General features: G+C 54.0%; 1 protein-coding gene across 1 annotated transcript; it reads left to right on the top strand.

Moving 5' to 3' along the window:
- The first annotated feature begins 367 nt into the window (after positions 1 to 367).
- LOC131397854 (cytochrome P450 2F5) lies at positions 368 to 8,432 on the top strand. Its single transcript, XM_058530962.1, has 9 exons — positions 368 to 550; positions 654 to 816; positions 3,129 to 3,278; positions 4,011 to 4,171; positions 4,467 to 4,643; positions 5,073 to 5,214; positions 6,017 to 6,204; positions 6,819 to 6,960; positions 7,949 to 8,432. Exons 1-9 carry the CDS (start codon positions 380 to 382, stop codon positions 8,128 to 8,130), a joined length of 1,476 nt encoding a protein of 491 aa, XP_058386945.1. The 5' UTR covers positions 368 to 379; the 3' UTR covers positions 8,131 to 8,432.
- Positions 8,433 to 11,497: the final 3,065 nt, after the last annotated feature.

The raw sequence follows: 11,497 nt of genomic DNA, 5'->3' as shown, positions 1-11,497 counted from the left end.
CTGTTTTTCTGTGTTCTTCATTATCTCTATCTGTATCTCTGTCTCTGTCTCTCTTCTGTCCCTCTCCATCTGTCTCTGTCTCTATTTCTGTCTCTCTTACTGTCTGTCTCTCTGTGTTTGACTACCTCTGTTTCCTGACTGTCTCCTTGCCCTTTCTCTCTCTTTCCCTCCTCTCCCCTCCCCACTCCTTCTCTCCCCCCATCCCCGGGCCTTTCCCTGTCTCTGCCTCTCTCTATCTCCTTTCTTCTCTCCATCTGCCCCCTTCCAAGGCCTGGGGAAGGCAAGTTCCAGAAGGAAACGAGGAGTGAAGGGATTCCACTCCCTCTCCAGCCCTGCCCTCTCCCACTTGGCCCCCCAGATGCCTGCAGCTGCCTTCACCATGGAAAGTACAAGCACAGCCATCTTGCTCCTGCTCCTGGCTCTCGTCTGTCTGTTCCTGACCCTTAGCCCAAGGAGCAAGAGCCAGCTGCCTCCAGGCCCCAGCCCCCTCCCACTCCTGGGAAACCTGCTGCAGCTTCGCTCCCAAAACATGGTGACCTCCCTCACCAAGGTGCAAGGGCCTAGGCTTGGGTGAGGAGGGAGGGACAAGGGGGAGGGGTGCCCTGGCCCCAGACTCACCCCTCCCCCCATGACCTCTGTATTCCTACCCCCAGCTAAGCAAGAAGTACGGCTCAGTGTTTACAGTGTACTTGGGGTCCAGGCGCGTGGTTGTCCTCAGCGGGTACCAAACCGTGAAGGAGGCCCTTGTGGATCAGCGGGAGGAGTTTAGTGGCCGCGGCCACTACCCGGTCTTTCTCCATTTCACTAAGGGCAATGGTAAGCCTGGTCCCCATCTCCTCCACCCCCAGCCCTTTCCAAACTGAGGGAGAGGATAAGGATAGGAGACTGTCTTTCCTATTTTGGTGACATTCAGAGCTGCTGAACTCACCGACGACATCAGATGGGATGGAGCCAGGCAGTGCTGGTCTAGGGCAAAGTCTGTCTCCACCTTCCCCACCCCTAAACCCCACCACCATCTTGAACTGCACTTCCATACCAATCTCTATCTTCATCCAACTCCAACCCCATTCTCATCCCAATCCCTATCTCTATCCCAAGCACATCATCAAATTTCCATCTCAGTCAAGTGGCCAAATTATCTAGCCCCAGCCCCCATTGTCCACCTCAACCCAATCCCCACCAACCCTACCTCCATATTCCCCGTTGCAACCTCAACTCCATCTCTGTCTGCAAAACTGACTACGTGACACTCCAACCTCCATTCCCATTATGAACCCTCTCTCAATCTCCATTTTAAAATTTATCCTATCAACCCCATCCTAATCCCTTTTGGTGAAACTGAATTCCACTGTTATTTTTCTCCCCAGCCCCAGCCCTATCTTCTATCCCAATCACCTATGGAAGTTGTCAGTCCCCAGTTCCCATTTTCAACCTTAATCCCACTACCATCACCAAAACTAACCCCATCACATATCGACCCAACCCCAAGCTCAACCTCAACCCCAATCTGCCAATCCTTCTCATTCTACCCAACTCCATCTCCATCACCAACCTCAAACCAATTTATCATCAACTCCCTAATTCCCCCTCATGTCCCATGGCCATCCCCATCCCAACTCCATTCCTACCCATCCAGGAATGTACGTCATTAGCTCCAAATTTATCCTATCTCAATATCTTGTCCTCCTTTGGCTTGGAAATCACCTAGACTTATGTTTTTCAACTTTTTTTAAACATAAATCTCGTTCAAAGGAAGCCATATGACAAGCTCAATAAATGACAAAATAAAGAAAGCTGCTCTGGTTGAAAAGGGGTCCCAGACACCTGCATCCTGGACTATTCTTCTCCCCCTAGAGAATCCTGAGGGCTCCCACTGGCCCCTTCATTCGATGGGTCCCAGCTGCCCCAGGATCTGTAATCAGAGAGCTGTGGTAAAAAATCCACCTATTGTGTATTGAGTACACCTTCTGCCTTCATGTCCCCTTCTCTGGGCTTGATCTTATGACCTCACCTGTCCAGGTACACCAGATGCAAGGAGGCAAAGATAGGGCAGTTGAGAAAGTCACCTTGCTACTTTTGCACAGAAAACATCTGGATACATACATCATCTGTTACTAAAAATAGCTACCATCTAATTATTCAATACACAGCAGAGAGGGTAACAGCAGGGTTCTGCGACTCACTAGCTGTATACCTTTGGGCAAGTGGCCTCCTCTCTCTGACCCTCAGACTGCTATCATGAGAAGGTTCTTATGAGAAGCCAATGAGATAATGCACACAATGCAAGGCAATACACTATCGCTTTTTCTTCTTTAGCACCTAGTTCTCTGCTAGTTCCAGAGGAATCAGAGATAAACACATCCAAGACCTTATCTTATCATAGTTCCAAGTCCAGTGGGAGAGACAGCCCCATTCCCAGACTGTGACCACCCAGAGAGGTCAGGGCTGGGATGAGGGAAGCCTGGGAAGCTGTGGGAGCCTAGAGGAAGCACCTGAGCCAGCCAGGGAAGGCTTCCTGGAGGAAGGGACCTCTAAACTGAGACCTAAAAGATGAAGATGACCAGTCAGGAGCAGACGGGGGTGAAGAGTGTTCTGGAAGAAGGAACAGCCTGTACAAAGACCCTGAGTCCAGGGAAAGAAGAGAACAGGGTCTATCTTGTTCCTGGATGAATTCCCAATGTATCAGTGCTCATTTTTCTTGCTTCTTTCCCTTATCCACGCATTCACTAATCAATAATCAATCACCAGCACCTCTTGTGGGAGAAGCCCTGCACCGGACAATGCTAGCAACACAGTGGTGACCAAGACAGGCCCCTACCCTGCCTTCACAGTTTAGTGAAGGAGATAGCCCCATTGTCAGACAGTGATAGCCCAGAGCGATCAGGTCTGTGTTGGGGGAAACAGGGGCAGAGTGATCAGGACTGGGGTGAGGGAAGCCCAGGGCCCTATGGAAGCTCAAAGGAGGCAACTGACCCAGTCTGCAGGGTCAGGGAGGGCTTTCTGGAGCGGGTTGGGGGAGATTCCAAACTTGCAGTCTCTCTCCCAGCAAACAGCAGGAAAGGGGACTCCAATGTCAGTTGCCTCGGGGACAAGTCCCTGGTTGAGCTGGCCCCGCATCTTCTCCCCAGGCCTCGTCTTCTCCAACGGGGACCGGTGGAAGGTCCTGAGGAGATTCTCCATCCAGATTCTGCGGAACTTCGGAATGGGGAAGAGGAGCATTGAGGAGCGGATCCTGGAGGAAGGCAGCTTCCTGCTGGAGGAGCTGCGGAAAACTGAAGGTTTAGGATCATTGGGGGCTAGGTGTTGTGTTGCTATGTGTTACTGCTGGGTGAGGCTGTAGTGTTGCCAGGCACTGCATGTAATATTGTATTGTGTTGTCTGCTGTGCCGCCAATGTTGCTGTGTTGGTGCACAGTGCATGTCAATCTGTTCCACCGCCTTGATTGTATGTGCTGTGAAGTCACAGATAATGCGTGTCTGCTGTGCTGTCTGCTGGATTGCTGTGTATTATTATCTTGTGTTGTGTTGCAGTATGATGTAGCTATATGCTGGTATTATATATCAGTGTATTATGTTACCACGTCTGGGGTTGTTGCTGGGCTGGCTGTTAGGTCACTGTGTGTTGTTGTGTGTGCTGGCACGTATTGGGGTCATATATGCTGGGTGTTTCGTTGCCATGTGTTACGTGTTCTGTGATGCCTGGCAATTGCCATGGGTTGCTGTGTTGTGTGCTGTGTGGTGTCACCAAGAACAGCCTGTTCCATTGTTGGGGATTATTGCTGTCAATCTGCTGCAGGATGTTGTGGGTTCTGCGCTGCCTGTTGCGTTGCCAAATACTTTTGGGGTGTTGTTATGCAGCATGCTGGGTGGCCAGGAGACAGTGTGTTCCGTGCTGCAAGGCACTGCGTCGGATGTAGTGCAAACTCCTGATGCTGCTGCGTGGGTTCTGGTGTGTTGCACATTCTCTCTCCAGAGCTGCACCCCCTGACTCATTCCATCCCTCACCCTCAGGCGAGCCCTTCGACCCCAAGTTTGTGCTGAGCCGCTCCGTGTCCAACATTATCTGCTCCGTGCTCTTCGGCAGCCGCTTCGACTACCACGACGAGCGCCTGCTCACCATTACAAGGCTCATCAATGAAAACTTCCAAATCATGAGCAGCCCCTGGGGCGAGGTCAGGAGGCCTAGATCTACAGGGGACAGGGAGGGAGGTCCGCACGGCCCAGGGATTGGCCCTGCCCCTTCCCATCTGACCCCGCCCCCAAGTTACACGGCCACGCCTAGACAAGTCCATTCCCTTCCACCGCCCTTCCAGAACCCAGCCGCCCCTCAAGACCCCGCCGCTGCCTACCTGATCTACTCTGACCTAACTGGCACCCCCAGACACACAAACACGCACACACACACACACACAAACTCACACGCCCTGCCTGCTCCTCCAAATCTCTCCGACTCTGCCCCATTCCCAGTTTTACAACATCTTTCCAAGCCTCCTGGAATGGTTGCCCGGGCCGCACCGACGCCTTTTCCAGAATTTCGGGCGCGTGAAGGACCTCATCGCCTGCAGCGTCCGCGACCACCAGGCCTCTCTCGACCCCAGCTCTCCCCGGGACTTCATTGACTGCTTCCTCACCAAGATGGCACAGGTAAGCCCTGCCTGGAAGTCCCACCTCTGCTCTGACCTGCTTGCCCCTGCCTCAAATCAACAAGGATCTGAGTTGAGTGGATTTCGGTATGATCTCCCCACATCCAGCAAGTGAAGCTGGAACACTTGGGTCTGCTGGGCTGGAGCCCTGAGCCACCCGGGGCCACGGCCAATTAACAGCTCATTAAGAAGTCGTGAAGGATCTGTTAATTGTGGCCTCTTCGGCTGAGATTTTCCCTACCCCGCCCTTCCGAGCTCCCCAGCTCTCCCGAGGAAAGGAATTTAAACACGGCGGGGGGGGGGGGGACTGGCACCCAGAAGCACTGGTACAGGTCTGTGCGGAGCGAGTCGCACAGGCTCCGAGCCCGCGGTCAGTGTCCGGATGGGATCTCCCTGCCCTGGCTCATATCCCCACCCCCTAACCGCGCAGGAGAAGCAGGACCCGCTTAGCCACTTCTACATGGATACCCTGCTGATGACCACACATAACCTGCTCTTTGGTGGCACCGAGACCGTGGGCACCACGCTGCGCTACGCCTTCCTCGTGCTTATGAAGTACCCAAAAGTGCAAGGTGCGCGCAGGGCGGCAGACCCGCCCCACAGAGCAGTGGAGCGCCTGGCTCGAGCCTCTCCCCGCCCCCTCTAAGACCTGCACACAATGAACCGCGGCCCCGCCTCTGGCCCCGCCCATCCCACTTGATAGTCCCAGCCTCCCTCTTACGCCTGGGTCGCATAGCCGAACCCACAAGAAGGCCAAGTCCACCCATGTGGCTCCCGCAGCCCACACAGGCTGCCTGGACCCGGTCCCCGTCCGCATGGTCTTGCTTTGCTGCCCATCTCTGACCTTGCCCATACAGCAAGCGTCCTGTTTCTGAGCCCAGCTCAAGCGGCCCGTCCAAAGCCTGGCCCCCCGAGCCTCTGCCGTTGGGCCTGCCCAGCAACCCAACCCCTCCCACACAGTCTGACCCGCCCACACAGCACTGTCTGGGACCTCATCACCCCAAACCCCGCCTCTATCCCGGAATCCTGGCCTCCAGGACAGAGTCCAACAGGGTCCATGCCGCCTGCCCCACCCCAGATCTCTCAGCCTTCCCGCACAGCCCACCTACTCGATCCACCCTCTGCAGGCCTGGTCCTCGAAGCCCGGCCCTCACAATCCCACCCCTAGGAGCCCTTGCACAAATCAAACTTTTGCCCTAAGCTATGTCTCTGAACCCAACTTCCAAGGCTCCAGCTAACCCTCACATGCACCCCTGCAGCAGCGCCCCGACTGGGAAGCGCTGACTGGACCCCTCACACACAGACGCACACACACCTTCCCAGCCCCGTGGAGCCCGCCGATACCCTTGACAACGCTCCGCACTCCGCCTCCAGCCCGCGTACAGGAGGAGATCGACAGCGTGGTGCGACGCGCGCGGCTGCCAGCGCTGGAGGATCGAGCGTCCATGCCTTCTACGGATGCGGTGATCCACGAGGTGCAGCGCTTCGCAGACATCATCCCCATGAACCTGCCGCACCGCGTCACTCAGGACACCGCCTTTCGCGGCTTCCTGCTGCCCAAGGTGCGCTGAGGACCTGGCAAACGACATCTGGTGCCCTAGGAAGAGGCATCCCAGACTCTTGCACATGGCATCCCCAGCTCTAGCAAGGAGGATCCCAGGCCCTAGCAATCACTACCCCGGGCCTTAGCAACTGGCATCTCGAGCCCTAGCGACAGACATCTGAGGCCCTTAAATCCAGAACCTCAGCCCCTTCCCAGGACCCCATCCCATCCCATAGTGGACTGGACCCTGTCCTGAACCCCAGACCCCTTCCCCATGATAGGTCTCCTTCCTAGGACTCGTCTCCGGGATCCCCAGTGTCTGGGACTTCATCGTGGGGATCCTCTGTACCTAAACACTGTTCTGAGAGACCTGCCCTCCTCCTGAGACCCCGAATCTGCTCCCACAAAGGGAAGTATCCCACATCCCTATCTCAGACCCCAACAACACAGCTTCCAGCACCCAGCACTCAAAACCCCAGACACCACAACACATTTCCTGGACCCCTGATGGAGTCCTATGCTCCACTCCCCCTTATCAAGTCCCTAGGACCCCCTGCCCTGTAGAGTGGAAATCTTAGTCTGGGAACCTCCCAGCCCTTCTGCACCACTGATTCAGGCTCCCCACCCCAACAGGGCACGGATATCATCACCCTCCTTAGCACAGTCCACCAGGACCCCAGCCAGTTCCTGACGCCCCGGGAGTTCAACCCCGAGCACTTTCTGGATGCCAATCAGTCCTTCAAGAAGAGCCCTGCCTTCATGCCCTTCTCTGCTGGTGAGAACTGTGGGGGCAAGAGACAGAGTCTTTCCTGCCCGGTATTCCTACCTGCATTCCTCAGTCCTAAGTCCACTCTCCAAACCCTCTCACTTCTTCATCCCACCCCATCCTCAGCTTTGGATGTGCAGAGACGTTCATTCTCATTCCCAACTCTGCTCCTATAGGCAGATAATGACTAAAATCCTTGTGGAGGGAGGTGGGGAGGCAGGATAATAACTAACTTGGAAGCCGTCATTATCAGTCTCTCCACTGGGTGGCGCAGTTTTCCCTGGCTTTGGTCTTTACCCTGCTGAAAAAAATCTTTCCTGTTTAACTCAGCATTAGAAAAAGATGGGGGTGCGGCGGGTTGGGGGGGCGGATAATAATAGGTAACTTAACATAGTACCTACTGTGTGCCAGGTGCTGCCTCTGAAAAGAGCTATAAGAGTGGTGGCTAAGTGCTGAGCTTTGCAGCCAGATCCCAGCTCTGTCATCTCCTGGCTGTATGGCCTTGGATCTGTTACTTCACCTCTCCGTACCTCAATTTCCACATCTCTAAAACGGAGATAATAATAAAGCCCACCTCTCGGGAGTTGTTATGAGGACTAAATTAATTAATATCAACATAGAGCTTAGAGTAGTGCATGGCACCTAGTAAGACCTACACAAGCACCATATTCTCACTGCCTTACCTGCGTTTACCATTCACAATAACCTAATAAGGCACTATTATCATCCCCACTTTAAACACCCAGAAACCGTGGCTTGCCCAAGATCGCAAAACTGGTAGTGGCAGAGCCGGGATTCAAACCCACGAATTTGCAGCTGTAGCAGCCAGATCATTCTGGTCCAGGATTTACTTAAAGCACCTTCCCCAGACCTTTAGATAGGTGGATCTGTGACGTCCGCAACCGTTATCCTCATATGTTTTCCTCCGGAAATGTGGGGGTAGAGCCCGTCATCCTATCTTATCTCCTCGATTCTCCCCACTCTGCCACCCCCACAGGACACCGACAGTGCCTGGGGGAGTCGCTGGCACGCATGGAGCTCTTCCTTTACCTCACCGCCATCCTGCAAAGCTTCTCGCTGCAGCCGCTGGGGGCGCCCGAGGACATCGACCTGACACCGCTCAGCTCGGGTCTCGGCAATTTGCCGCGGCCTTTCCAGCTGCGCCTGCGCGCGCGCTGAGACCGCGGCCCCTGCAGAGTCGCCTGCGAGCGAGGAGGCCCCCCGGAGGGGTTGCTCCGCGCCTCTTCTCGTTCCGCTGTGCCCTCATCTCTCTCGCTGCCACACTCGCTTCCCCTCACCTTGTGCCTGCCACATGCCCATCCCCCATCCCCATCTCTACCGAGTCTGCGCCCCCAGAGGCAGAGAAAGACCCGAAGAAGGGGCCCTGCATGCCTTGCTTGACTTACCCACCGAACTCGTTCTGTTGCTCGCCGTTTTGGGGCTTTTTGTATCATTTCCTAGTAAATTATCTTTATAATAGATTCAAACCTGCCTTGGCTGAATTAAAGGGAGGACAGTCCCCTAGGATGGGGAGAAGGAAGGTCTGGCTGCAGAGAGAGAAGGCTAGTTCCACCCTCACCCTTAGGGCAGCTAGAAATTGGGAGAAATTGTTTCCTGGAGAAAGGCTGGAAGGTAAAGGCTGTGAGGGCCTAAAGACACAGAGGCAGAGAAAAAGACAGCAGCCCAGAGAGGTACCAAACAGATCTGTAAGAGACGCAGGGCGCTGTACAAAGATGGAGATGTAAGCCAGGAGAAAGTGGGAGACCGAGACCGGGAGATATAAACAGACACAGAGATGGAGAAATAACAATTACTAACACATAGTGTTCCTATTCACACACTGTTCTAAATGCCTCATTTAAATCTCCCTATGAGGCAAAGCAATATTATTATACATTTTTACAGATGAGCAAACAGAGGCTCAGACAGGTGACGTGACTTGCCAAAGATCACACAGCCAGAGACAGGCAAAGCTGGGATCAGAACACAGAGCATCTGGCTCCAACACTGCTCCTCTCAGTCTCATAAGTCAGCAACACAGAGGAAGGCAGAGAGATACAGAGACTGAGAAAAGGGGAGACACAGAGAATAGAAGAGAGAGACAAGGAAAGAAACAGAAATGACCAGAGAAAGAGCAGAAGGGCAAGGAATGGGGGAAGGGAGGCACCCCGAAAGACTGAAACTCTCCCCTCTTTCTCACCCCTCTCCTGGGACTATTTGTTTGCCTTGTAATTCCTCCCTTTGGGGGGGGAGATAGCAGCCTCAGGCATGGGGCCTCCCAACTTGAGACTAGACTGGACACCCCGACATCCTGTTGACAGCCGCTTTTCTCAGTGAGCAGGCGGCATCTCAAGCTTCATTGAGCCAGAGTCAGGCAGAGTGGGGCTGGCCCCCCAGCCAGGGTGAAGGTGGCCTGGGAAGCCCTACCCTGAATGGGGTCTCCGAAGGCCCTCCAAAAGCCGGGACATGCTCTGCTGAATATGGGGCTGCTGCGGTGTGGCTTATAGGTGGTCCTCACATGGGCCATCAGCTCCTTAATCCTCATACTGGCTGTTCCCACCTCAGGCCGACTACAGAGTCTGCCCCAGGGCCCAGCTAGGGACCCGGAGGTGGAGGAAGAGAGGGAGAGACTCAGAGGTCCTGAGAAAGAAAGATAGAGAACAGTGAAGAGAAACACATGGAAATACTGAAAAAGACACAGAGAGAGATGGAGAGAGGCAGGAAGGGACAGAGGGATACACAGAGACAGCAGAGAGAGATTCTGAAAGCCAAAGATAGAGTGGGACAGACAGAGAGACAGAGGAGGAGAAAGAGGGGCATTGAGAAAAAAGGGGAGACAGAGATGCCCAGAGAGAAGGAAGACAGGAGATTCTAAAACAGAGATAGAAATTAAGAGAGAAACAGAGATGAAAAGACACAGAGATCTGGGAGAAAAAGAAAAAGAGACCTAGAGAAACCGAACCCTTGGGCAGGCCCGGTGGTGTAGTGGTTAAGTTCGCATGCTCCTCTTTAGCGGCCTGGGGTTCACAGGTTCGGATCCTGGGTGCAGACCTACACACCGCTCATCAAGACATGCTGTGGCAGGCATCCCATATACAAAATAGAGGAAGATGGGCACAGATGTTAGCTCAGGGCTAATCTTCCTCAGCAAAAAGAGGAAGATTGGCAATGGATGTTAGCTCATCACCAATCTCCCTCACCAAAAAAAAAAAGAGAGAGAGAGAGACAGAAGCCTCAAGAGATGAGACACAGAGACAGACAGGAACAGAAACAGTCACAAGGATTCGGCAAAAGAGAGAGTGACAGAAATCAAATCTGAGTTAGAGACAGAAACAGAGACAGAAATTGGGATGAAGAGAGTCACGCAGTCATTCAACAAACATTTACTGAGTACCCACTGTGTGCTGTGCACTATTTTAGGTGCTGGGGATACAAGTGAACAAGGCAAAATGCCTACTCTTGAAGAGACCCTAATAAAGAGGATCCATCAGAGAGCCTGGTACAGTGGGATGGGGTGGGGTCCGAGGAGGGCACGCTTCCTGCACCCCACTGTACCCCTGCTGACTGGAGTCAGTGCCTCTGAAGAGGTGCCTTGCCCCACAACCCTGCCAGTCACCAGGTTCCTGGACACAGAAAGGAGGACAGGTAGGAAGACCTGCGACAGAGACAGAAGCAAGGAGACAGGGAAGCACAGACAGAGGGAGATTAAAGTCAAGACAAACACGGAGAGAGAGAAAAAGATAGACATATTGAAAAGAGAGAGAGAGAGAAAACAGATATGAACAGAGGCAAGACACTGAGAGTAAAACAAGAGAGAGAAATGGGCATAGAGAGATGAACAGAAAGAGAAACAGTGTTTCTGACTGTCTGAGAGATGAAACAAAGATAAATAGAGACACACCCAGAGACAAGCCCAGACTCTGCACAGCCCCCCACCATCTCCCCAGGTCTGGGCCCTGCGCCAGGCACCTGGCAGAAGGCTGGATCTGGCAAGGCAGGGGCACGTGGGAGGGTGCGCTCCCGAACACTCTGTTCCGAGTACAGACTCAGCCACATCCCCCACCCCTGGCCCATCCAGGCCTGGATCTGCCCCCTCCAGCCCACACCCCTAGGGTGAGCCAGAGTGAGGCATGAGTTTGTCTGCCATCATGGCCTGGCCACAGGTCGGGGGTCCCACTGAGGAGTTTAGCGGACTGGAGACCAGGGGGTGCAGGGGCTTGGCCAGAAGACATTTCAGGGCATCTGAGAGCCAGAGCATCGGGAATAGAGATGGCAGGAGTTCGGGACAGGGCACAAGTATGGAGATACAAGGGGGTCAACTTGTGTGAAGGCACCCAAGAGTCGTAAGGATAGGTACGGAAGTGCCAGGCTGATGGGCACCAGGAGGCTAGGGGACTCTGGTGAGCATCTGAGACACAGGTACAGCATACAGGGCTCCAAGAGCAATGGGCCTGGAAGTGACAAGGAAGCGCTCAGGTGCCAGTGGAATCGCAGGCACAGGTCACTGGAGTGCCAGACTAACAGGCACATCACCTGGGGTGTTTTT

This window comes from Diceros bicornis, chromosome 34 (assembly GCF_020826845.1).
Source record: "Diceros bicornis minor isolate mBicDic1 chromosome 34, mDicBic1.mat.cur, whole genome shotgun sequence".
NCBI lineage: Eukaryota > Metazoa > Chordata > Mammalia > Perissodactyla > Rhinocerotidae > Diceros > Diceros bicornis.
Note: the sequence above shows the minus strand (reverse complement) of the source record. Positions and strands in the feature narration are given on the sequence as shown.

What these genes read in the sequence shown, in the direction of transcription:
- LOC131397854 (XM_058530962.1), top strand. Translation starts at nt 380, where the DNA reads ATGGAAAGTACAAGCACAGCCATCTTGCTCCTGCTCCTGGCTCTCGTC. An exon ending in TGAGCAGCCCCTGGGGCGAG is followed by an intron (nt 4,172 to 4,466) that starts GTCAGGAGGCCT and finishes CCCCATTCCCAG; the next exon opens with TTTTACAACATCTTTCCAAG. An exon ending in CTTCATGCCCTTCTCTGCTG is followed by an intron (nt 6,961 to 7,948) that starts GTGAGAACTGTG and finishes CCACCCCCACAG; the next exon opens with GACACCGACAGTGCCTGGGG.